This window comes from Suncus etruscus, chromosome 12 (assembly GCF_024139225.1).
Source record: "Suncus etruscus isolate mSunEtr1 chromosome 12, mSunEtr1.pri.cur, whole genome shotgun sequence".
NCBI lineage: Eukaryota > Metazoa > Chordata > Mammalia > Eulipotyphla > Soricidae > Suncus > Suncus etruscus.
Window position 1 is genome coordinate 94,294,416 of NC_064859.1, and position 27,687 is coordinate 94,322,102.

At 41.5% G+C, this 27,687-nt stretch overlaps 1 protein-coding gene across 1 annotated transcript in view; it reads left to right on the forward strand.

Moving 5' to 3' along the window:
• Window positions 1-27,687, forward strand: part of CLIP4 (CAP-Gly domain containing linker protein family member 4) — a 68,412-nt gene that overhangs the window by 25,107 nt on the left and 15,618 nt on the right. The window contains exons 8-13 of the mRNA XM_049784235.1: window positions 2,472-2,607; window positions 8,940-9,080; window positions 16,294-16,386; window positions 17,197-17,340; window positions 20,038-20,169; window positions 23,906-24,029. Coding sequence (XP_049640192.1) covers window positions 2,472-2,607; window positions 8,940-9,080; window positions 16,294-16,386; window positions 17,197-17,340; window positions 20,038-20,169; window positions 23,906-24,029 — 770 coding nt within the window. The remainder of the gene's footprint in view (window positions 1-2,471; window positions 2,608-8,939; window positions 9,081-16,293; window positions 16,387-17,196; window positions 17,341-20,037; window positions 20,170-23,905; window positions 24,030-27,687) is intronic.

A 27,687-nucleotide genomic window follows, 5' to 3' on the forward strand; every position in this document is an offset into this window, starting at 1 on the left:
CTCTATATATTATAATTATTTCCCACTTTCGGCACAACGCTGTTGTTACTCGTTGAGTGTTGGGCTCACAATGTCCCAACTCCACCCCCATCCCCACAATCACTGTCCTTCAACACAGTCTCAAGGTCTCTCTCAGCCTCCTAGTTCACTCCCTTTGCCTACCTTTTCGGAAAAATTGTCATGGTTTGAGTCACATATTTATAATACTATTAATGCCTTTGGTTTCAATGAAACAAGGACAACATGGAGGGTCGGTCACTTTGATGGTGTCGAGGGAAGGTGACTGTATATTACATTTTTTTTTATTTATTTATTTATTTATTTATTTATTTATTTATTTATTTATTTATTTATTTATTGGTTTTTGGGCCACATTCAGAGGTGCTCAGGGGTTACTCCTGGCTCTTCACTAAGAAATCACTCTTGGCAGGTTCGGGGGACCATATGGGATGCCGGAAACTAAACTCGAGTCTGCCCCTGGTCAGCAGCATGCAAGTCAAATGCCCTAACGCCTTGCTATCTATTTGGCCTCTGTCTTACATATTTAATAAAACAGAACTTAGGTTTGTTTTGCCATAGTTTTGTAGCAGTAAGAATAGGAATGTTGCACATACTTTGTTAGGTTCGTACCTAAGTTTTTCATAGAGCCTTGGCGATATTGTGCATGGTATTTTGTAATTTCATATCTAGTTGCTTATTATCAGTACATAGAATAGCAGTTTGGTTGTTGTATGTTGACCAGGTACATTGGTTTTACTAAACTTGGTAGTTCTACTCATTTTTAGGGGTTATGGGTTCTTGGACTAGCTTTCATAAATAGTCACGTCTGCAAATAGAGGTAATATATATGTATATATATATTTATATATATATTTGATGTTTAGTGTTTTTGTCCCTTGCTTGTGGTCTCCAGTATAATTATGAATGGGAGTGCTAAGAGCTAATATTCCTGCTCTTTTCCTGTCTCAAGGGGACAGCACTTTTTCATCAGCATGTATAAACATGGCTAGCTATAAATTTTTATGTAGATGTTCTTTTATAAATTGAGGAAGTTCACATCTATCCCTAATTTGCAGAGTCAATAAAATTATTGTCCTGAAAGGACACTGAAAGGCTTTATTTTTCTGCAGATATTAAGAGAGCAAGGTCTGCTTTTCTTCCTTTAGCTTGTATAAATGTTGAATTAATTCTCAACTGTGGAACTAGACTGTGGAATTAGTTCTCAACTGTGGAAGATAGACCTCATTGGGTCACACTGAATTATCCTTTCTAAGTATCACTGCATTCGATTTGCTGTTGATTCATTGAAGATTTGGGGGAGATTGGTTCACATCCAACAGTGCTTGGGGGTCTATTCCCAGCTCTATGCTCCAGGATCAGTCCTGGTGGTATTCAGAGAACTGTGCATGCCAGGGACTGCACTAGAGGTGGCTACATTCGAGGTGAGCGCTTAGTTCCCTGCCCCATCTCTCTAGTCCTGTGGAATTACATAGGCAGACAGTTTTCTTGAAATGTTCTTGTCCAGTTTGGGTGCAAGAGCAGTAGGGGGGTATATTACTTGCATGTATGAGCTCTGGGTTCAACCATTATATCTCATGGCCTTCTAGCAGGAATGGCCCAGGAAATAGTTTTTGTTAGGTGGGGAAGATGCTCAAATGGTCTGTGCTCAAGCTTTGCATGCAGAGGGGGCCTAGATTTGATCCCCTATACCTCTGGGAGGGACTCCTGAGCCATGTTCAGGGAGTAACTAGATTTGAATTCAAAACAAATAAGCAGACAGACTTCATGTTTTGGTGTAATCTGCTGTAAATTCATCTGCACTCCAACTTGTGATGTACTAATTCCTTTCTATCTCTCACCCACTTTTTCCCACCTCTCATTTCTTCATTCTTCCTAAAAAATTTTTTTTGCTTAACTAAATACAGCAAATTTTCTTATTGTCATTGTGATTTTTTTTACTATGGGGTTTTCTTTGGAATATACTGTCAATTTTCAAATATTTGGGTTTTCTAGACATTATTTTGATTAGAGATCTAAAAGGATATAGTTATCTCTTATGATTTGATTCATTTAATATCTTTATTCCTCTTTATTCTGTTGGTTTAAATGGAGGATTTTTCAAGGTCCAGTTGGCTTGTCACTCTTCTCAGTTTGACTTGTTTTCTCTCTACCTGATGTAATTTCAGAAAGACATCTTTAGTATAGTTAGGAGTTTCTGTTTTTCAGCTGTCAGTTTTTAATTCCTCTGTTTTAAAGCTCCATTGTTAGGTGCACATACATGTTTCTTATATCTTTTGGCAAAAGGACTCTATCATTTATCTCACATCTCTGTCACTGGCAGTTTTTTGTAATTCAAAGTTTACTTTTAGAGAATAGTTTCTTAAGAACTTCTGTGGGAAAATCAAATTGTAAGAGAAGGGCACTTAGATTACTTACTACTCAAAAGCTATTCCGGTTTATGTTTTCTTTAGGTTGGAACATTGAGATTTTGTGGAACAACTGAATTTGCAAGTGGACAGTGGGCTGGTGTAGAGTTGGATGAACCTGAAGGCAAAAACAACGGAAGCGTTGGCAAAGTCCAGTATTTTAAATGTGCCCCCAAATATGGTAAGTTTTCGATGATCCTGTTTGTAAGAATCAATGCAAAGTGATAACATTTTGCATCTACTGGGCATCCCCTTACTCCTGTTCTTGGGCCACATCCAGGGGTGGTCGGGGTTATTCTTGGCTCTGCACTCAGGAGTCACATCTGGTGGTGCTCTGATGACCATATGAGATACTGGGGGTTGAACTTATACCTGTCATATACAAGGCAAGTGTCCTATCTGTTGTGCTATTGCTCTGATCCTGTTTTTTTGTAAAAATAAAACTTCCCCACAATGAATAAAAGCCTTCTCTTTATTCTTATATGGGGAACCTGGCTGAGAGATTGCTGATCAAGAGCATATTAGATGCTCCTTAAATCCTGCTGGGGTGGCCATAAACCCTGGAAGGAGGGGTTGGTTACAGAAAACAGAGCACTGAAGGTCGAAAAAAATCAGAAAATTTAGAAATGCAAGTGACCTTCTATTCCCACTGTTTAGATTCTAAACTTTAGAACTATGAATATCTTTTGTGATATTTTTGTTTTGTTTTTCATCACTTCCCTTTGGAAGTTTCTTTGGAAGCTTTTGGTATTTTTTTCCCTTTTTGTCATGTTCTTTATTTTTCCTTTAGAATTCCTATCATTTTTATTACTAATATTTTAGTAGCATTTGGGGGAGAAATTGAAGTTAAATCCATATGCTAAGTGAATATCATTATTATGGACTCTGAAGTGGAATTATGGTTAAAAATGGATTAAGTTCTGACACAGAATGATCTCTCGTATGTGGGATATAAACTACCCAAATGGCTCAATAATGAATACTCAAAGCCAATGGAAATAAAAGAAGCAAGGAGTGGTATTCAGGAGGAAACATGCCCTTTGAGGGGGCTGGAGAATGGGGAGTGGAGGGCCAGGAGAGACAAGCTTATGGTGAAAAAAAAAAGCATTCAGTCAGGAGGAGGAAAAGAGGTGGTAAAGTGCTTTGGTTGAAACCCTATAGCAACTATATGTAAAAAGCAGTGCAGGAAATGAGATATATATTATATTATATATATTATATTAAATATATTATAAAGGACTTTTTGCAAATGGGAATGGGGGGAGCACTGATGAAAAGAAGTTGACACTCTTTAAAAGATGGGTGTTGAAACACAGGCATGCCTGAAATCCAGGCATGAATAACTTTGCCATTTTTCAGTGACTCTATAAGAAAATAAAATGTGGGGCCGGAGAGATAGCATGGAGGTAAGGCGTTTGCCTTTCATGCAGGAGGTCATCAGTTCGAATCCCGGTGCCCCATATGGTCCCCCGTGCCTGCCAGGAGCAATTTCTGAGCCTGGAGCCAGGAATAACCCCTGAGCACTGCCGGGTGTGACCCAAAAACCAAAAAAAAAAAAAAAAAAAAAAAAAGAAAAAAGAAAATAAAATGTATAAGAAGGGTTCATTTTTATTTGGACATTTATTACATTTCTTTTTTTTCCAGTTATTGCATTTCTATTTAGAAATTATTTTTAAACCAAAAAAGTAAAGGGGGGACCAGAGCAATAGCATAGCAGATGGGGTGTTTGTCTTGCATGCAGTTGGCCCGAGTTTGATTCCCAGCATCCCATACATTCCCCCGAGCCTGTCAGGAGTGATTTCTGAGCACAGTGGTCCCCAAACAAACAAAAATTATTATTATTAGATCTGTTATTACTTAAGCTTTACAATTGTAGGGCAGGAAGTGGAAAAATTATTCTCAGTATTTTGATTTAGTTATTAAGTAGGAAGTTTCTCCCATGTTCTGTGCATTTTTGAGGTGCTGATTGTATCATTGTCTTAAATTGGGGCTTGGTTCTTCCCAAATGATTTGCTTAATTAAGGAAACAAGAAGAGTGAAAACTCTTTAAATGAGGTTTTATGTGCTATAGGAATGCTGAAAGCCACAAAAGCATGTTGTTGTTGTTGTTGTTGTTGTTGTTGTTGTTGTTGTTGTTGTTGTTTTTGGGTCACACCTGGCAACACTCCGGGGTTACTCTGGTCTCTATGTTCAGAAATCGCTCCTGGCAGGCTCGGGAGACCATATGGGATGCCGGGATTTGAACCACCATTCTTCTGCATGCAAGGCAAACACCCTACCTCCATGCTATCTCTCCAGCCCCCACAAAAATTTTTTTAAAAGTAGTTTTTTTTTGTTGGTTTTTGTTTTCTTTTGTTTTGTTTTGGGGCCACGCCCAGCAGTACTCAAGTGTTACTTCTGACTCTGCACTTAGGAATCACTCCCAGAAGGCTCAGGGGACCTTATGGGATGCTAGGTATCAAAACCAGGTCAGCTGAGTGCAAAGGCAAATTCACTGCTCACTATTCTATCACTCTAGACCCCTCCAAAACAATTTTTATGAATGAAAGAACATAGAATTTCCCCTCAGATTAAGGGAAAACAGGCAAGTTTTGATACATAAATTGTAAATATTAGAAAATTAATTTTAAAAAATTCAACATTTTATTGTTTGCTCAAATAGTTTGTTTACCACATTTTGTTTTTCACACATACTCTTTCACAAATATAATCACACTGTGCTGAAATATATTTCATAAACTGTATTGATTTGCTTTAAGTTTTTTTTTTTACATGGTTTTGTTGTTGTTTTGCTGATGAATGCTGTAGTGGCTGCTCATGGTTAATTTACTCTTCCTACTGCTGAACTGTTTTCTCCTGTTTCTGAATAATAATGTTATTCCCAAATAATATTTCAATTATGATTCTTCAGGGATCAACTCTTAGCTTCTCTTTGAATTTTTTCTCCTTAATTAATTTCCAGAAATATGATTGGGGTAGGGTTGTAAACTAAAAATATATTTCTGAAGTTATCTTTGTATCACAAACAGCTTTTATAACCTTGGACTCTGTGCACAGCTCTAAGTATGAATGTTATCTTAAAATTAATGCCTGAAAGTGGATTGATTAAGAATTTTGTCATCCAGCAAGATTGTCTGTTTTTACATTTCAGGATATAAAAGAACTTAATGCCTTAAACCCATGGAACATCAGATACAGTTGTGTGTGTGTGTGTGTGTGTGTGTGTGTGTGTGTGTGTGTGTGTCTGTTTGGCAAGAAAAATAGGTCGACAAGTAAAAGAAAGAACATTGTGAATAAGTTGAAATACCAAAACAATCAAGATAAAATATTTTTAGGATTGATGAGAGAAAAGAACCACAGAAAGGCAGAGTAGTTGATGTGTTTTGGCTATTAACAAATCACTCAGTTTTCATAGTTTTGTTCATTTCTACCTACAAACATATTAAAAGCAATTGTCTACCTATATTGCATTTTAGTCTTCATACATCTTTGTCAGCATGTAAACTCTCACAGGAAGAGCATAACATCCAATATACATGTCATGTCTTTAGCTTTTATGATCAATCATAGCAGACTAGATGATCTTGGTATTTATTATCTCAGTTCTCTTCCTCTACTGTCTATGATTATTTACTCATACTGTATCTTTCACTGCCTGAATATATTTCTTTTCATATTTTTATTAAAAAATCTTTATTGAGGTACTGTAATGTTCTGTACAACCAATGAAGGTTTCATATATGCATCATTCCAACATCACACCACCAGTAGAGCACCCACCTCTCCTCCCCCACAAGGTCCTATTCAATACGCCCCCTACCTACCTACTCAGTTCTGTGGACCAACTCTCCAGTTCTGTTTCCTTTGGTCATTTGTTATTCCCATACCGTGTATCTTTAAATCTCACACATGGGAGAGATCATCCTGTATCTATTCTCTGACTGGCTTTGCTCAGCATGATAGCCTCTCTTTCCACTCATGATCTGGAATATTGCAGGATTTTATCCTTTATTATGAGGGCATAGTATTCCATTGTGTGTCTATATCATAATTTCTCTTTTTTATTTAATTTTCTTAATTCTATGAAAACGCTTTTATTGAATCAATGTAAATTACTTTACAAAGTTACTCATGATTGTTTCAGGCATTATGTTCAATACCCATCCCTTCATCAATTCCCACTACCCTCCTCCAACACCCCCAGTTTCCTTCCCATATGGTCCCTCCCTCTCCCCACCAGCAGCCTAATTATGGAAGGTACTTTTATTCCACCCTGGCCCTCATGGCAAGCTTCCAATTGAAGACCAGTTCTCATGCTCGTTGTTTCAATTGTCTTTGGGCATTTGTTGTCTTTCTACTCTATTATATACCACATAAGAGTGATCATTCTGTGTCTGTCCCTCTCCCTCTGCCTAATTTTACTCAGCATGCTACTCTCCAGACCCATTCACAAAGCAGCAAATCGCATGACTTCATCTTTTCTTATGGTCAAGTAGTATTCCATTGTGTAGTCATACCATAGCTTCTTCATCCACTCACATTGGGCTGTTTTTATATTTTGGCTATATTTTATATTTTGTGAATAGTGCCACAATGAATATAGGAGTGCATATGTTTTTTCTGAATTGTAATTTTGGGCCCTTGAGGCATATTGCCAGGAGCAGAGTTGCTGAATTATTATATAGAAGCTTAATTCCTAATTTTTTGAAGAATATCCTTATTGTTTTCCAAAAAGGCTAGATCAGTTGACATTCTTACCAGCAGTGAATGGGAATCCTTTCTCCCATATTCATGCCAAATCCAGTTAGTTGTTATTTTTGATGTGTGTCAGTCTTTGTAGGGTGAGGTAATTTCTCATTGTTCTTTTGATAATTAGTGAAGTGGAGCATTCTTTTAATATACCTTTTGGTCATTTTGTTTGTTTTTGGGCCACATCTGGCAGCATTCAGGGGTTATTCCTGGCTCTGTGCTCCTGGCAGGCTCAGGAGACCATATGGGATACCGGGGATTGATCCTGAGTTGGTAGAATGCAAGGCAAATGCCCTACTCACTGTGCTATCACTCAGCCCTTTAATTCATTTTGATTTGGTTTTTGTTCATGACAGTAGAAAGGGGTCTGAATTTATTGTTTTGCATTATATCACAACTTCTTGATTCATTCATCTGTAGTTGGACATTTGGGTTGTTTCCATATCATGGCTATTATATAGACGTGCAATGAATAGAGATGTGCATATATCCTTTTGATAAACTTTATAATGGAATTTTTATCTTTTCAGTCACTGCAAAGAGGCTGGGAAGAATCCAGATCTCTTTGCCTGTCTTCTCCAACTCCAACATATTGTTCTTACTGCCAATTGTTGGCAACCAGGTCTTTCCAGAAGATTCTACTTTCTACTCAAAAAAGTGCACATTGCTATTATGTGTAAGACTGTAAATAGTACAGTGGGGTGAAAGCAGCGACGATCCATTTGAATTTTGTCTTCTAAACACCTATTGTTTTCTGGAGAGTGAAAGGTGAATCCAGACTTGGCTCTAATGTGAGAAAATAGAAATCTTTACAAGAGAACTAGAGTGACATGGAAGAATAGCATTTATAATGGAGAAGAATGATTCATCAGAAGCTTAGTCAGAAATCTTTGTAATCATTATCTTCACTTCACTTTTCTTTTCCCTGAACTTCACTTTATATCTAATTATTGATCTTTTTTCTGTGGTCCTGAATGACTTTGAGTGCTGTTTGTCTTCACAACTAGCTTGTAAACTTTTTGAAGGCAAAGATTGCATGTCTTGCTAGGACTGTGGGGCACTTCTTAAAACAAACAGGCCCACAGGGACGTGGCTCAAATGGCTGAGCATGTGCCTACTATGTGAGAGGCTCTGAGCTCTGTTCCTAGTACTGCACTAGTACTCATTATCACTCAGTAATGTTGAGCATCTGTAGATGGAGCATCTGCACCACTGGGGCGACATTGATACAAGAACAAGAGGACAAGAGGAACACCTCCCTTCATCCCCCCTTCCCCGGTAAAATCATCTCATGTACAGTTGTATCTCCAACGCTATGTGAATGAGTCTGAATCAAGCTTGCACATGAAATAATCCAAACCAGACTGAAGGTGAAACAAGTATAGATTGGCAGTCTTCTACCTTGTATCTCAACCAAGCTGCCTGCCAGAACTGCCATTTTAATTGAGTACAGAGACCACCCATGGGTGGGGCAGTAAGGACAGAGTAAGGACAGATAGTTCAGGCTATCATGAGCCAGTCCCACCCAAGTTGACAAGTAAGACAATCTCTGTTTTGGGGGTAAATCCAAGTTGTAAACAAACATACAAAGGAACCAGGGATGATTTTTATTTTAGGTAAAATAAGGTATAACCTAACACCCCATTTGTCTCCCGCTCCTACTGAAAAAAGTGTCATCAATGTCTGTTACTGAAGAGTTGGACTTGCTCCCCAGCATACTCTGTTTATCCTGTAGCACTCACTGAACTTTCCTGTCATCCTCAGGTATTTTTGCACCCCTGTCAAAAATCAGTAAAGCAAAAGACCGAAGGAAGACCACCCTACACTCATCCTCCACCAAGACTGCGCCTCTCATCAGATCCCAGAAGGTCGATGTGGCCCATGTAACATCCAAAGTCAACACCGGTAGGTCAGACCAGCTGCATCAGTTTCCTTAGGTTATTTATGGAATTTCTCTTATTTCAGTGGCTAATGTGAAACCAGAATTTCCTTCAACTAGTTCTCAGTGAATGTTCTTAAACCTCCTTCCTGCTTTATGTTTTTAATTCCTGCCAACTGCTTCTGACTTGTTTCTTCTCTTTCCAGTTCTTACCCTTTACCTTTAGTTGAAACCTTAAATTGAGATTTTATACTTTCAAGAACTCTTTATGCAAGATAATTAGCTTGTTTTTTTTTGTTTTGGGGTCCTACCTGGAGGGGCTCACAGATTACTCTTAACTCTGTGCTCAGGAATTACTACTGGCAGGCTTGGGAGACTATATGGGATGCTGGAGATTGAACCTGTGTTGATTACCTGCAAGGCCAATGCCCTATCCACTGTGTTATCATTTCAGCCCCTAGCTTTTTTGAAAGAAAAAATTAGGGGCCACACCTGAAGATGCTCCAGGCTTACTCCTGGTTTTGATCCTCTCAGGGCTCAGGGGACCCTATGGGGTTCCAAGGATCAAAGCTGGGTTGCCACTTGCAGGGCATATATCTTACAGGCCCTACTATCTCTTTAGCCCTACAAGAAAACTAGCTTTATGCTCCTTTCCTCTGCAAGTGTGAAAGTCTGTGACCAGATGGATTAACTAGTGTTGCAAGTCAGCCCCTGAAGAGGTTGACTGATGGAGGGATGGAGGATGAAGTCTTTCCCCTCCAGCTCTGTGTACGCATCTGCCACCCTGTCCAGCCGATGGTTCTGAGGTGAAACGGCGGGTAAACAGCTTGCAGACAGTCAGGCTTGTAGAAATATTAGCTTTATTCAGTGGACAAGACTGAAGTCCAAAGACTCAGCATAAGTTCCAGCCAAAAGCCCCTCGCCTTCCACAGACCCTTGTTTTCCCCCCAGAATCAGGTACCACCCAATGGTGGGATCAGATACCACCCAATGGTGAAAGCAGAATTAGGTCCCACCCTAGGGTGGGAGCAGAATGCCAGGTCATACCCTAGGTTAGGGCACAATCACCGATCAGGGTAGGGTCAGTAACATAATAATCCCCTAAAATATTTACATACACAACAAACTAGCATATTGAAGTGAGGGAGGAATCAGCAAAAAGCTCACATGGGAGCCAAGTAGGGCAAGTAGCCAAAGGCAGGATACAGGCGTCCTGTGAAGGATTTAAGCAAGACAGTTGAGAATTGAACACTGGAGTTTTAGTGACTTTTGTTTTTATTATTAGAAAAAGCCTCTAGCTCTTGAAGCTGGCAGCGAGGGTTCTTTTTCTCTGTTGAAGACACCTATCTATCCCTGTGTTGGGAGCATGTCCATTAGAAACTATTATCGATAGCATTGCAAGCCAAAAAATAAAATAATAATCGTTATAAATCTGTGTGGTGGCTGGGGAACAGAGACAGAAATTGTATAGAGGGATTAAGGCGCTTGCCTTGAATTTGGGTGACCCTGTTTTACCCTGTGTGACCAGGAGTGACCCCTGAACAAATATACAGCTGAGTGATATGTTGTACAGCTCATTGTCTTTCCCGTACTGTTCTCACTCTTCTTCCTCTACACCTACCCTCCTGCTACATCCCTGGGTATATAATTTAGCTTCTGACTTTCTAGGTCTTAGGTATTGGGTTGGGTTGGACCATACTCAGCAGTGCTCAGAAGTTACTTCTGACTCTGCCCTTCTGGTGGTACTCAGGGGAACATATGGGGTGACAGTGACTGAACCCAGTTTGGCTATATCACTCTGGTCTCATCACTACTTTCTGAAAAACAGGCTGAAGTGACATCAATTTCAGGTGTATAGCATGACCAATTCCGCAGAATTTACCACCATACTTTCTCCCTAGCCCTAATTAAAAACAAAAGCTATAAAATTTCTTCCTCCTGCCCATTAATTTTTCTCGAGGTCACTGAATTGATTTTCTGAACTTGCTTATATCTCTTGGAGTCTCTTCATTCTATCATGAAGAATCCTGACTTCTAGTTTGATTTTGTAAGGTCAAAATTGCTCTTGTCCCGGGGCTAGAGAGATAGTACAGTGGAAGGCTTTTGCATTGTCTGGCTGACCCAAGTCCAATCCCTGACACCCCATAGAGTCTCTTGAGTTCTGCCAGCTTTGATCACTGAGCACAGAGAGCCAGGAGTCAGTCCTGAGTACAATTGGGTGTGGCCCCAAGAAAATATAACCCTCCCCCAAAGCTATGGTTTCTGGAAACATCATTATTTCCTCATGCTGCGTTACCTTGAAGTCTTAGGTTGGCTGTTATATACTTTAGGGTGCCCCTGATTCTAGGGTTGGGGTCTACTGAGAGGGTGTGGTAGTTGCGATGTTCTGGACCTGTGGATCTTCTCATCACTTTTGCTGCTATGTTGGCATTCATGTATGTTTAGGGTCTGGGTCTCTGCCATTTCTCTTTCCTTCCCCATCCTTTGTGATTGTGTTACCCTTTCTTTCTCCCAGATTGAGTTGCCTTTCTGTCCTCCTTTGCTCCTCTCTACTTACCTTTTATCACAAAGATGCATTCTTCTTTCCACATCTATTCTCATGTACATGGTGGATCTCTCTCTCTTTTTTTTTTTGGTTTTTGGGCCACACCCGATGATGCTCAGAGGTTACTCCTGGCTATGTGCTCCGAAATCGCTCCTGCCTTGGGGGACCATATGGGACGCCCGGGGATCGAACTGCAGTCTGTCCTAGGCTAGCGCAGGCAAGGCAGGCACCTTACCTCTAGCGCCACCTCGCTGGCCCCACATGGTGGATCTTTAAGATTCAAGAAGAGTGTTTAATAATATCTTGTTCTTGAGTGATTTTTTTGAGGGAGTGATTAATAAGAAATCACCTATATTATTTACTTAGTTCTAGCCATTCCATTTTTGTTGTTTTTGTTGTTTTGGATATTCCCAGTGCTGTTCAGGAATTACTCCTGGCTCTGCATTCAAGAAGGACATATGGCATTCAATATTGGATATTGAATGTGGCTCAGCTATGTGCAAATTAAGCCCCTTACCCTCTTAGTATTGCTTCAGCCCCTGTTCTAGTTATTTTTGACCTGTTTGTTCAGGTGCTGTTTCTCCATCATCAGGTTCCAGTAGTTACTTGATTAAGGCTTTGTCTCCTGAATGATTTATTATGCAGCTATTTTATTACCTGAGCAATATTTTCCATTTTAAATGGACTATACAGTATCTTGTACTTTTATACTTATTTTTATACATTTTAAATGGACTATGAAAATACTTCATATTTTTATACCTACTGTGATGCATGGAACAAAATAGATACTCAGAACATGCTTGCAAACTCCTCAGTATCTAAAGCCAAAAGTCTTTCCACTGTGATGAAAAGATTTTGATTAAGACTTGGGTAGCCTTTCTGTTCTATTCCACTGGAATATCTCTGTGTAAATACTATAATTCATGGTAGCAGTAGATTTTAAAATGTGAATCTTTATAAGCAATTGAAGATAAGCCACCTACTTTATTTTATTTTATTTTATTTTGCTACACCTGGCAGTGCTTAGAGCTTACTACTGGCTCTGTGCTCAGGAGTCACTCCTGGTGGTGATCTGAGGACCATCATGGGGTTCTGGGAATTGAACCTACATCAGTGGCATGCAAGGCAAGTTCCCCACCTACTGTACTATCTTATCTCTCTGGACCCACCTCCTTAATTCTCGACTGTGGCTTGCCTCCTTGGACCCTTATAAATCACATTTCCCTATAAATGTGAAGACAGGCTATTAAGTTCCTTTAAAATATCTACTGCACTTTTAATTGGTATTGCATTTATACCTTAAATCAATGTGGGAAGAACTGACATTTTTATAATAGTCCTTTAATTATGAGCTTGGGACATTGTGGTATTTAATTAGGCTCTTAAAAACATCTCAAAAAGATTTTATAATTTTGTCTATAGATATTGTGTACCTGGGTCTGTTCCAAGGAGCTTCCTTCATCCAGTCCAATGCTGTTTGCATCCCTTTAGCTAAAACTCAGATGCATACAGCAGTTGTGGGTAAAATGTTCAGAGGAAAAAAAAATCCCTCTGTGTCTCATCCAAAACAAAGGGCAGCATAGGGATCCCCAATGAGACAGAGTGGAAACAGTGCCTAGCTTTTAAAATAGATACACAAACAAAACATCCTTCCTTTGTACCTTCTTAGTCAGCTCCTGACTAGTTCCTAAGATGCAGCAGCAGTAGTGATGGATGATGGTTGGACAAACACCACCCAAGGCAAAGGACCCTTTCTCTGAATAGAGAGAAAGTGGCCTCCAGAAGTTGGATGGATTCTCTAGTAGTTTTCCTTCTTTTTTTTCTTACCATTTAGCCCCCAAAGAAAACTCAGTTATTGATATTGGTTGGATATTGGACATTGTATATTCATTGTAGAGTAGAGAACACCTAGAGCCTCTGCCCCAGAAACTAGGATAGGAGCCTGGAGCAGGCTCCCAACAATGGGTGACTTCCAGATGTTGGATGTTGACTCCCAGAGCACATGCAAGGAGCTGGTTGCAAGTTGTGGTCTCCATGGCAGAACATGACTCAGCTTCCACACCGACATCCAGGGCAGCACAGAACATGAGACAGACCCTTCCCAAAGGTCTGAGCAACAGAATGGACATCACAACACCAGGAGACAGAAGGTTGTGGGATCTTACAGCCAGAAGCTTCTGAGGTGCACTAGCCATAAAAATGGAACAAAAGAATCAAAATCTACATTCTCTAGAGAATGAAAACAGGACTCCTAGGGTGCCATCCCACGCATTCCAATGGGGGGGGGGGCTCCCTGCCTTCCAGAATGTCTCCCAATTTAGAGTAACCAGGAGAACCACCATGCCTTTTCAGAAAATGAAACTGGTAAGAGGGAACCCAAAATTGGTGCAGGAATTCATCAGATGGGGCTTTTAAGGATACAGGATAGTCAGGCACGTTGATGAAAGGGTGAGCACTCTGGAGACAAAAGAGTCTTAGCAGAAAAACAAAGTTAGACCAAAGTCCAAATGATCGGTGTCTCTGCACATTTAAAGTACAAGTAACACTGGGACTGTGATGTGTCCTGATGTGATACTACTGTTGATATCACTTTGGAGGGCCTGGGTAAAATGTACAACAGTCCCCTGAATATTTATATGCATATATATGTGTACATAAAATATAACGTAACATAAACATAATATATATTTTAACAGCACCTAAATCTGGTTGTCAGTCCCCTTTAAATCTGTTCCTTGGTCAGCCCTTTGCAGTGCCCATCAAAGGAAAATTATTGACTGATTTTTGTCATTCCCTCTGTTGGTACTATCATTCTCTGATATTTTACTCTGTTCTTCATCTCCATTCCTAGATTACACTTAATTTTACCAAAACAAAGATCATCCCTGGTCTTTGTATCTGTTTGTTTATAACTTTGTTTTACTCCAAAACAAAGATCGTCTTATATGTATATCAGGGCAGGACAGGCTCAGGATAGCCTGAGTTATCTGCCCTTTCTATGTCCTTACTGCCCCACCTAGGGATGGTCTCTGTACCCAATAAAAACAGTTCTGGCAGGCAGCTTGCTGCAGATATGAGATAGAAGATTGCCAGACTGTAGGTATTTCACCCTCAGCCTGGTCTGGATTATTTCATGCATGACCCTGCTTTATATATCTATATATATTTGGTTTTGGGGCCATACCCAAATGGTGCTCAGGGGTTACTTCTGTCTCTTTGCTCAGAAATCGATCCTGGAAGACACGGGGGACCATATGGGATGCCTGGATTCGAACCAACATCAGTCCTGAGTCTGCAACTGCCCTACTGCTGTGCTATCTCTCCGCCCCCTCCCCCTTTTGTTTTGGCAACCCTCCTTTAGACTCATTCACCTGGGCTTGGAGATAACAATGTGTGGGGTGAATTTAAACTTTCATTCTTTCAAACTACTCTTTCTTGACCACTACTCACCCTTCTCCAACTGCCTCTTAGATCAAAAGAAGGATTCTACTCTCCATTCTTTCTGACCATACCTACTTCTAGTCTTCTCTGGAAGACAGCTGACCTGCCCCTCAAGATCCATCTCAAATGTGAACTTTGTTGATGAGACGTTAGCCATGACTAGTGTCTCTTCCTCCTAGGCTGGACCTTATATTAAAAAGTATATTCTGCGAGCCCTAGGACATTTTTTGTTTTACATGCAGCTGACCTGGGTTCAACCCCCATGCACTCTATATGGCTCCCGGAGCCAGCCAGGAGTGATTCCAGGATATAGAGCCAGGAGTAAGCCCTGAGCACCACCTGGTGTGGGCCCCCAAAACAAAACAAAAATAAAACAAAATAAGTGTTCTCATGGCTTTGTTATTTATGTTCATGTGGACCATGTTGCACCAGGAAGCCCTTCTTTGTGACTTGGATTAGGCCTTGTTCATCTCTGTCATGCCAAGCACCAAGCATAGCTCTTTGCCCTGGGTGCTTTGTTGAGAGTAGAATTGACAGGAATTCATGATGGAACTTAAAATGGGGTGTGTGTTGTTTCAGCAGGCCCTTCTTGTAAAAGTTCGGTTCTGTGCAGGTCGTAAGAAGAGATTTAAAAAAAAAAAGAGCTTTATTCACAGAGACCTCCCTTTAGTAAAATGAGTTGGGTTGGTGGGATTGAGGTAGTCATTTGCAGAATACCAGTGGAGAGAGTACACAACCTCGGTCTATTGACCCTCTTATAAGTGAATTGTTGCTGAAATGACTTGAGGGATCATTTATCTCACACCTGGGAGATGGTATTGGCTGTTTGCTGCTCCCATTTTTCCAGAGGATGCAGTAAGATCTCAGGTCGATGAGATGTCCTTCCCCTGCTTGCCTTCTGGCCCAATTCTATGATGCATCTGCATCAGGCAATGAGATGACTAGTTTCTTAAGGCCCAATATTCCTTGGAATTCCTTAACATATTGTTAAGTGGCTCTTGATGATTCTTTAGTGATACTTGGGCAAATTGATGGGTATTTTCAGATGGACTAAAAATGCAAACATCTTCTCCCCTTTTAAGTAATGAAATCTCTGCCCTCTGTGAATTTGCTGTCCAGCTGTTTTCAGAAGTGGAGCAAGATTTAGATCAGGAGGGCTCCCTGGGTCCTTAAAATAGCAGATGCAAGTGTTATGTTTGACATTAAACATGCTTCTTTCTTGCTGAAAGTGCCTTGTTTCTGGGCTCTAGGATTAGGGACGTCAAAGAAAGATGGCGCTGCTTCTGAATCTGCACTTCCATTGCCACCTGGTGAAGAATCGAAAACTGTAACCGAGAAAGATGGTAATCGACTCTTTTGGAATTCTGTTCTTCCAACTTAATGTATTGATGAAATTTGGATAAAGTGGCTCTATGGCTTATGTGGCCACTTAAGCTGTAAAATTTGTGAGGGGAAAAATTATTAGACAGAAAGCTATTGCCTAAGCAGCTAATTAAATCTGCTCATGGTATTTTGTATGAGTTCTCTGCCTGTGATCCTTAGTACTACCTAAATGAGAAGGCAACTGGGCAAGATGAAAAGAGACACCCAAAGGAAAACTCGTAGCAGATAGGGCTAGCTACAGATTCTCAAGTTGCCTCTTGCTTGTTATTAAATGAATAGAGACAACGTGCATAGAAAATCAATCGTATTCCCGCTGGCCCCAGGTTAACTCAGAACATTTCAGTAGCCAGCTGCTGTTGTTACCTTAAAATATGTTGGTAGTGATTTTTGCATCAATCTGAAGGGATTCTCCTAACCATCTTGAGTTGAAGAGAAGAGGGTGTAAGTGGGCGGTTGGTTGATGTTTATTAATAGCTGTACAGAAGCTCCTCAGTGAACTCGGTGAGGGAGACCCTGAAAAACATTTCCTGGGTTTGTAAAGTCATGTTGGCACCAATGATGGATGGCATGTTTGGATAAAGTCTGATGTTTCTATTTAATTTTTTTTAAATTTTGGGCCATGGCAAAAAAACAAATAAATGAACAAACATGCAGTTCCCTTAGTAACTACCAAGTGGCTGCGTTGAGCAAATTAAGTAGGGATTTTCTGCAGGATTGACCTGGCCAAGCATCTGATGGGTTTGCTCTTCTCCACACTTTACCTGTTGTAGCCGCCCCGCTTGGATCGCTCAGCAGCTCCTCTTCCCTGTCCTCTCTGGAACACAGACAGAGCCACCCCAAGAAACCCACCGCAAGTGGCAATGACAAGAAGACAATGAGTAAAAGCTCTTCCACTTCTTCTAGAGCCAGTGCTGGTATCTATGGCTTTTTCAACCTGGCTTTCTTGGTGTTTTTTATCTTGGTTTGTTTGTAAGTAGATTTGCTCTTTTTAAATGTGTAGAAGGACCCCCTGCCCTGACCCCTCTACTTCAGTCTGGTTGAAGTACTTGTGCTCTTTCCTGCCTCCCCTTGCCCCTAGCTCCTTCACTCCCATCATGGCTCGGCCCTTCTCCATATTCACACCCTTCATTGTGTGGGTGGTTGCCTCTTCCCTCATGTCTAAGGCTTCCTCCAACCTAGAAGGTTCATTTTTAATAACAATAAGGTTCAGTCTTCTCTGTGTTTGACATTTCTAATCCAAATGTTGTAGTAGTAGCAATAGTAATAGTAAGACTAGTAGTAGTTATTTGTATTACAAGTTCAATTATTTTAGGTTCGATTCAAGGTACTACACAGTCTGTGTCTCAATATAAATTATATATTGATAGGTTTCTCTCATTACTAGCCTTGGGGTTCCCTATTTCAGGCAGCAGCACAGTGGCATAGGCACAGTTGGGTTTACCTTAAATTTTGTGGACACTGTGGGTCATTGGCCCATAGAACCTTCTGGGCTGAACTTGCCTATCCTTTTGGTTTGCCCAAGGCTTCATGTGCAGCATCAGCGAGCAGGCATGGCATTGGCTCTAGTGGCATCTGCCATGAAGTCTCTTACTTATGCTGCTCCCATGGGAACTCAGGATTTATTGTCATGAATTCAACCCAAGAAACAACCTCCTGTCTGAAATTTGTTTCTATGTTGTGCAGGAGAATTCAGACACCTATGGGGTCAACTGCATTATTTGAATTTGTAGATTATTTTTTGTTTTGTTTTTGGGTCACACCTGGCAAGGCTCAGGGGTTACTCCTGCTTCTGCACTCAGAAATCACTCCTGGCAGGCTCAGGGGACCCTATGGGATACTGGGGATTGCATGCAAGGCAAACACTCTACCTGCTCTGTCCCCATATATGGCAGGTGATTTCATTTTTTTTTCTGTTTCTGGGCACACTTAGCAGTGCTCAGTGCTTACTCTTGATAGGGGAACCATATGAGGTGCTGGAGATTGAACCCCCCATTGTTCACATGCAAGGCAAACACCCTGCCCATGATGTTACTCTGAGATTTCTTCTCCTCCTTAACTTAATGTTTAAAGTCAGAGGGTTCAAAATTCTCCTACACATTTTGCCAATGACAAATTCTGATCTGCCTTTATACAAGCTGGGACTCCAGTGCCATCTTGTCCCTTTTCTTCAGTGGCCTATAAGACTGTAGGAAGTCTAGGGTTAGATTCCAATGCACATGGGTTGATTCAGAACTGTGCTCTGAATCTCTGCTGAAGGTTTGTCCAGGAAGGGAAAGATGCTCTTCCAGCATAGATGGTTTCTAATGGAGACCAAATTCTTTCTCTAGTGCCTTTCCTACTCCTCCTAAACCAAGATTATATTGAGAGATTGTTCATGACACTGTTTTTATTTCCTTTTCTTTAAAACACTTCACTGAACGCTAAGGTCTTAAGCATTCACACTTGACATGAGAAACTTCAAAGTTTGAACCCAAAGGTGGAGATGTTTTAAGTTTTTCCTGAAATGGTGTCCCAGAAATATATATTTTCTGAGAAGTTCCCCTGCCCACTGCTCCCAATCTCTTTACACTAGAGGTTAGAGGTAGCCAAGTGCTATTCTCTGTCACCCTTTCAGTGACATAGTCAGAGTCCCTTTACTGGGAACCCAGGCTTTGGCATGGCCTTGTAAAGTATCCATGTGGCTGGGGAAATTTCCTTGTTTACACTTAGGTTAGTGTAAACCACAAATCAATCCAAAATCAACCATGTCATGAATCTGAGGTGTTTCAGGCCCAAAGGGGCATGAGTGGGAGAAGCTTAAGGAAACTCCTACAGAGGTCTGTGCAGAAAAGAGTTCTTCAGATCTGTTTAGGGCCTGAGGTGTGTGACAGGCTCTGGGGTTCACCTTGACTTAGGCCCAGTTGAACCCCTTTCTAGACAGTCATTTTTTTAGGACCCATGATGTGTAAATGTGGGCAGCTCCATGTTTAGATTCATGTCAAGATGATTGGAAGTGGTTTTCTTCTTTATAAGGATTTGAGGTTGGGGTCATTAAACTTTGTAGCATTTTTACCTTCCAATCCCATTCTATCATAATACCGAGTTCCCATGAGATATAATCAATCCAGCCAATTAAGAGACTAAAGAACTGGTCAGTTTCAGACCCAGCTGCTAATCCAACCTCTGGCCCTGTGTTTTTGTAAATAAAGTTCAATTGGAACCTACCATACCCTGGTGTCAGTCCCACTTCCCCGTCATGACAAACAGGTGAACTGTGTGGCTTAAGTAGCCTCAACTATTTATTGTCTGACCCTTCTAGGCCTCTGTAAAGTGACCCTGGGTAATTCTGTCCAAGCTTGACCCTGAGCCTGGCACCTTAGTTCCCACAGCAATCATATCCCCAAGAAACCCTACTCACTTCAGTTTGAGTCACTCCTTGGCCCCTGTGAAGAAATCTCTATAGATGAATAAATACTGAAATCTCCAACAAACAAGACTGTATGCAGGATGGTTGTTATGGCTAATGTACTTTGTTTGTTGAGTTGTGTTTTCCTCATGTTCCCTTTCTCATTTTCCCTTCTCTGCATCACCCCCTTTCCCTTTCCCCCACTTCCCTTCCACCAACCACACAGGTTTAAATTCCTCAGCAACTTGTGTAGCAAACACCGCCCGAGGTGGGGGACTGAACCTGGGAGACAGAGTGTTGGTGGTAGGCCAGAGAGTCGGGACCATTAAGTTCTTTGGGACAACCAACTTCGCTCCAGGTAACTCATCCCTGCATTCTTTTCCTTTGCTAGCTTCTCACTCAAAACTACCAAAGGTTTAGAATTTTACTCGCAAAATAAAATGGGAACTTGGGGGATTTCTCTTTTTTATTATTTTTTATTGAAACCATTGTGATCTACAAAGTTCTTCATAGTTGAATTTCAGATACACAGTGAATCAGGGCCATTCCCACCACCATTGTCAACCTCCTTCCACCAATGGCCCCAGAGTACATCCTATCCCACCACCCCTTGCCCCCTGGACTGCCAGTATAACAGGTCCATTTAAATTTAGATGGTTAAAGTTTAGTTTTTTTTGATTCTATTATTATTGACTTTGGCTTGAATATTTAGTTATTTATTTTTAAAGCAGTTTCATTGATTGATTGGTTTGGGGGCCACAACTGGCAATGCTCAGGGATCACTCTTAGCTCTGTGCTCAGAAATCGCTCTTGGCAAGCTTGGAGGATTTTTTGGGATGCCAGAAATCAAATCCGGTCCATCTTGGGTTGGCCGCATACAAGGCCTTATTGCTGTGCTCTCTCTCCAATCCCCAAGGATATTTAGTTCTGTCCTTATTTTTTTCTCTACTAATGCTTCTAAGATCACTTGGCCCCCAGCTCTTTTATTCTTTCTTCTTAATTTTATAGAAAAAAAAAACAGAAATATGTGATAAAATAAAGTAATCTGTGTCCCTTGGTTCTTTGAAAAAAGGCGAGAGCCCCTATTTAAAAGATAATAAATAGGGGCCTGGAGATATAGCACAGTGGTAGGGAGTTTGCCTTGCATGCAACTGAATCAGTATGGACCTGGGGTCAATTCCTGGCAATCTCATCTGGTCTCCCAAGCCTACCAGGAACTATTTCTGAGTGCAGAGCCAGGAGTAACCCCTGAGTGCTGCTGGGTGTGACCCAAAAAACAAACAAACAAAATATAAGAAATAAAAAAAAGAAAAAGAAAAAGAAAGGATATGTATGTTGCAGGTTTTTTTTTTTCTTTAATGAATAGTTTTGCCACTCAGGGACGCCAATCAATAAAAATTCATTATTGGGGCCAGAGAGATAGCACAGTGGTAGGGCATTTGCCTTAGACGCTGAAGGATGGTGGTTTGAATCCCAGCATCCATATGATCCTCCGAACCTGCCAGGAGCGATTTCTGAGCATAGAGCCAGGAGTAACCCCTGAGTGCTGCTGGGTGTGACCCAAAAACAAAAACAAAAAAAATTGCATTATTGATGGTTTTAGTAAGGTTGACTGTTGTTGGGGATATTGGGAAGCATTTCTCACCAACTTTTTTGGGGGGAGGTTGGAGTCACACCTGTCAGTGCTCAGGGATTACTTCTGACTCCTGACTTCTGGCTCTGGGCTCAGAAATCACCTCTCACAGGCTTAGGGGACCATAGAGAATGCCTGGAATTGAACCACCGTCAGTCCTGGATTGGCTGCATTCGAGGCAAATGCCCTCTTGCTGTGCTATCTCTCTGGCCCCTCTCACCAACTATGTTTTAGCAGCCTGATGCTAACTAAAGTGGCTCTTCACTCTCACTGATCACCAAGGCTGCTTCAATAACAGGGATGACCTTTTGGAATTTGATGCTTGCTGAAGCTAATCTTTAAATGAGTAAATAATGAGTTGACTATTCATAGCTTCTATCAGAATGATCTGGAGAGAACAGCAAATAAAAGCAAGGAAGGAAACTTTCCATAGGACCCTGAAGTGAAAAGCACCCACACACCCCATGGCCCTCAAAGACAGTTGCTTGTGCATTTGGTTTATTTTTAATTTAAATTTTTTTATTTAAACAATGTGATTACAAGGTTGTTCATAATATACCGTTACTTATTTTTTCACGGATAAAGTTGTTCATGATTTGAATCGCAGTCATACAACGTACAACAACCTTCACCGGTGCACATTTTGCTTGTGCTATTTTGTATATTCATTTCAGTCTAGATTTATTATGGGGTTTCCAGAAGCAAACTGATGGCATTTCATTGGCTTTGTCAGTGACTTGTCATTTCAAAAAGAAGCCAGAAGTTGGCTAGAATTGTCTTCACATAGTTTCAATAGCAATCTGCTGTTTTGACACATGGTGGCATCATAGCTTTTTAGGAAAAAAATGATTATTAAAAGGTCTGTACAGCATTTGGTCAAGGGCTGGGAAGAATAAGAGACTTGACCCAGAGTTCCTAGGCATTAGCAGGTCATGTTAGGCTCCTAGGTCAGAAAGAGCCACTTCACTCCCTGCAAGAATTGAACCCAGACTACAAGCAGTTTGTTTCTCTGGTCCCTTAACCCTTGTTCTTTGAAGCAGAGGGGGCCAGGGCTGCCTATACACCCAGTGGCTTACACAGGACAAGAGAAGCCAGAGCTTGGCAGTAAGCATGCCTATTCTTTTTGGGCTGCTGGTGATGGTCTGTCATCTAAACTGCCACAAGAAGACTACAGTGCCTCTGTTGCCCATAGGCCATGATGAGACAGGAAAGTAATGTGGGGCATGGACCCCAGTCATTTGTGCTTCCCTAATACCACATATAATGGTGGCCTGCATAGCTGCTTGTGAGATCAAGCTGGTTGACTTGTGATAGGCAGTGTGTTACTATCTGTCTCTCCTAGGTCAACAGGTTGTAAGTGAGGCCACTGCGGATGTGGTTAGCAGTGTTCTCAAATACAAATGCTTGTGTCCTCAAGGTGGAGATTCTTTTTCACAAAAATGCCTTTCCTCTGATTGCCTTACGTCTGTTAAGGAGTTACTCCTGCCTCAGTGCTCCGAGATCACTCCTGCTTTTGTGCTCTGTGCTCAGGGGCCCATTTTTGGAGGAAACTTGTATGCGAGCAAGTCATCTTAACCCTGTTGTTATCTCTTTGGTCCCTATGAGGCTTTTACAATGAGTTTTGAGGCACTGTTAACTTGAGAATTCTCAATCTAAGACTATGTAACCAGCTCTCTTGATTTCACAATTCAAAAATCATCCTTGTTATAATTTTGGGCTCTCTAGAAAAGCGAGTCATACTTACACAGCATAGGTCCTTTGAAATGCTTTAAAAATGTTTCTTTTAGAAAATTCCTCTCATTAGCTCACTTAAGTTTTTTTTTTTTCATTTGGGTTAAAGCTTACACAATTATTTTATTTTTCACCCTGGATGCCAAAAAATAGAAAGAAAGACTTAGAAGAAAGAGTCTGCATGGAATCTAAATATAGCCCAATTTCCCCCACTGTTTTCTTTTTAATTATTTAAGAACAACCAGTGGTGTTCTAATATTGGGAGAGTTAGATGGAAAGAACATATATCCATTTTCTAAGTCAGATGTCTAGGTTTGATTTTCTACTTCTTGCTTTTCAAACACCAGATTACCAAGCCAAGGACTATTCTGACTCACCATCACCTTGAGATAGATTTTGGTTGGATGCTACTTGTGGAATCGTTGATTCCTGCCAGATTTGTGTTTGTGTATTTTTTTTCTCCTCCCTTAATGCCCTCCCTTGCAATTATGCCTGTGACATGGTTTTTTTTTTTCTGTTCCCTTTTCAAATTTTATTTTATCATCTTCTCATTTGACAGCTTAATGATTGTGATGATTAGCCATCGTTTTGGTCATTTGTGAGGAAAACAAAACAAACAAACAAACAAAGAAAACAAAAATTGTTTAGCTCTCTTAGAGTTTATATAAAGACATGACAATTTTGAATAAAGTTCAGATGCTTTTGTCACACCTCGGCTTTCTGCTTCCAGGATATTGGTACGGTATCGAGCTTGAGAAACCCCACGGCAAGAATGATGGCTCGGTGGGAGGCGTGCAGTATTTCAGTTGTTCTCCAAGATACGGAATCTTTGCTCCCCCATCCAGGGTGCAAAGGTAAGAAGGGATCTGCGTTATTCTCAGGGACTTGGTGTCATGTTCACTGGATTCTTTTTGGAGTCCTCGATGATGATGTTACTGACTAGATCCTGCCTTTCTTAAAGTGGTTAACTAGCCACTGTTTTGAGAAAGGGAGAGAGAGAGAGAGAGAGAGAGAGAGAGAGAGAGAGAGAGAGAGAGAGAGAGAGAGAGAGAGAGAGGGAGAGAGAGAGGGAGAGAGAGAGAGTGAGAGAGAGAGGAAGGAGAGGAACTGGAGAGGGAGACTAAAGATGGAGAGGAAGAAGAGAGAGACTGGAGAGAGATTGGAGAGAGAGGAGAGGAACTGGAGAGGGAGACTGAAGAGGGAGAGAGAGATAAAGAGAGACTAGAGAGAGAAAGAAAGAAAGAGAGAGGAAGAGGAACTGGAAAGAGAGACTGAGAGAGAGAAGAGAAACTGGAGAGGGAGACTGAAGAGGGAGAGGGAGAAGAAAGAGAGAGACTGGAGAGAGAGGAGAGGAACTGGAGAGGAAGACTGGAGAGAGACTAGAGAGAGAGGAAGAGGAACTGGAAAGAGACTGGAGAGAGAGAGAAAGAGGGGAGAGAGAGGGGAGAGAGGAGATTTTCGCTGGGAAGAGCGAAATCTGCTTTGCCAAGGATTTGCAATTTTAAAAACCTCCTTTATCCCTCATTTGCAAACCCTCCGAGTACGTGGAGGCTATTAAACGTGGCATTTGCAGCTAAGAACAGTGAGAGCAGCCGCTTAATCTGTCACGCAAACAAAAGTGAAAATGCTCTCTGATTGCCTCAGTCACATCCTAACTACATTAAATTTCCTGCCAGCAGGCGCCCCATTCATTTCTCCCACGAACCTAATGGAACCCAAATGGCTTTTTTTTTTTTTTTAATTTTAACCCCCCCCCCCCACACCTCGGATTTCTTTAGTTTTCAAAAACAGATAGGCAGGAGATCTTTGGAGGGCGAATGTGTAGCTTCATAGCTTTCTCTATAATATACCTGCTCGGCGCTGTTCCTGCAGGGAGCACTTTTGTGTCGGCTCACTCTGGTTTGAAAAATTGGCAGCTGAGTGGCAACAAGGCCTCTCGCATTTCCAGGTACCACCGTGTGCCATGGTTTATGCTCTGAAAAGAGTTGACGTGCCAGGCTTCCTGGCAGAGTCCCTAAGAAGTGAGAATGTAGGGCCAGAGTGGTAGCACAGCGGTAGGGTGTTTGCCTTGCAAGTGGCTGTCCCAAGACAGACGTGGGTTCAATCCCCAGCATCTCATATGTCCCCCCAAGCCAGGAGTGATTTCTGAGCGCAGAGCCAGGAATAACCTCTGAGCATTGCCAGGTGTGGCCGGAACAAACCAAAAACCATAAAGCAAACAAACAAACAAAAAAAGAAGTGAGAATATAGATAAGAAGAGAGGGGTAGTAAGCTCGTCTTCATAAAGTCGGGCTTCCTCCTGAACCTTCATTATCTGGGATCATAACTTGGGGCCTTTGTTTTGTTCCTCTCAGTTAGACTGTGTGACTGACTCCTGGCACTTCAGAACTTTTTATTTTATTTTATTTTTTTGTTTTTGGTTCACACCTGCAGGCGTTCAGGGGTTACTCCTGGCTCTACGCTCAGAAATATCTCCTGGCAGGCTCTGGGGATGGGGTGGGGGGACCATATGGGATTCTGGGATTCAAACCACCGTCCTTCTGCATGCAAGGCAAACACCCTACCTCCATGCTATCTCTCCAGCCCCAACATTTTTTTAAAAATATTTTTATTTAAGCGTCATGATAGGGGCTGGAAGATAGCACAGTGGCAGGGCATTTGCCTTGCATACGGCTGACCCATATTGTCCCCAGCCTACCAAGGGCGATATCTGAGTGCAGAGCCAGGAGTAACCTCTGAGCGCCACTGGTGTGGCCCAAAAACCAATCAATCACTCAAGTTTAAAAAAATATGATTACAAGTATATTTGTAGTTGGGTTTCAGTCATAAAAAGAATACTCCATTCATCAGTGCAACCTTCCCACCACCAGTGGCCCCATCTCCCTTGTCCCTTACCCTCTGCTTGTATTCAAGACAGGCACTCAATATCACTGTCATGATAGTTGTTAGTGTAGTTATTTCTCTAACTGAACTCACCACTCTTTTTGGTAAGCTTCATACCATGGACTGGTCCTTCCAGCCCACATCTCTGTGTCTCTGGGTATTACTACAATGTCTTTTGTTTTTCAGAACATTTCTGATATCTGTCGACTTAGACACCTGCTGAATTCTTCTCATTGAACCACCTTGCAAATAACTTTTGTGTTCAGTTTCTTCCAGGATGTCACTTGCTTAATTTTTTTTATTGGGACAATAGCCTGTAATAGTGCTCTGGGGGGAGGGGGCTTACAAGGCTTTCAATTAAACGTTGTTTCATTGGCTCCTTGTGTTTGCTTTGAGAAGCTGGGAAAATACTCTTTCTCCTACTTATTCAGCATCAACTCAGCAGATGGCTCTAGTCAGAGCATGAGAGACTTGTTTCCCATTAACCCCATCTGAATCACCAGGATGTAGGGACTCGGTCACACTCCTTCTGCTGGTTAAGAGAAGTTTTAGGGGGGAAAGTAACGTAGCTAAATTTGGGCAGCTGGTACAAGGCAGGAAAAACGTCTTCCTCTGCATTCTAAAAGGCAGAAGCTGGGGTGAAAAGAAAGTAGACAGACTGTTTTGAATGCATGGAAGGTATCATAGAAAGAGGGGAACTCCCAGAAAAGTGGGGAGGTGGAAGGAGGAGGGCCGTGTGACTTCTGGGAAGGCAGATGCTTCTTAAGGGAGAGCACTGGGTGTTTGTGCAGTGCAAACATGGCGGGGAACCCCTGTCTTCGAGGTAGTCTGGTGGGTGTTCTGCACCACATTCTCCTATGTGCCCATGTACTGACTGGTTCATGAAACAGCAACAACAACAACTACTACTACTATTACTACTACTATTATTACTACTGTTGCTGCTGCTGCCACTACTACTACTGCTTTTTCCTTTTCCTCTTCCCCCTCTCTCCTTCCCCTCTTCTTCTTCCTCTTCCCCTACTTCCTCCTCCTCCTCCTCCTCCATATGTTATGACCATGGAGCTCTTTATAGTACCTGTTTGAGGTTGAGGCATGGTATTTTGAGAGAGGTGAAAGAGGGACAGAGAAGAGAGGGGAGAGAGAGGAGTGAAAAAGGAGAGGGAGGAAGAGAGGAAGAAGGAGATATGGGAAAGAGAGGGAGAGCAGAGAAATGAGAAGAAGAGAGGTAGAGAAAAGAGAGGGCGAAAAGAGAAGAGGAGAGAGAGGGTGAGGAAAGAGAAAGGGGGGAGTCAGGGAAAAAGGAGGGGGCAAGAGAAGAGAGGGAGAGAGCAGAGTGTGGGAGAAAGGAGAGAATTTCCTGCGTTCACCTTTTCTCCAGGATTTTTTTCTCTTCTGCCCAGTAGACTTGGGACTGTCTTCCATGCTGCTTTGGGTAGAGCTAGGCAACCCCCAAGGTGATTTTATGGTGATGCCCCTGCCCCAGCCTGCTTTTAGATAGGAGCTGTTCTATTAGTGTGTCTTATTGTGTGTCTTATTAGTGTACCATATTCTATTACAGAACAGTTTGTTCTCTTTGGGGGTAGAAATGGCACCCCTGAAGAGAAAGAGGGGTGAGTTGCTGGGTGC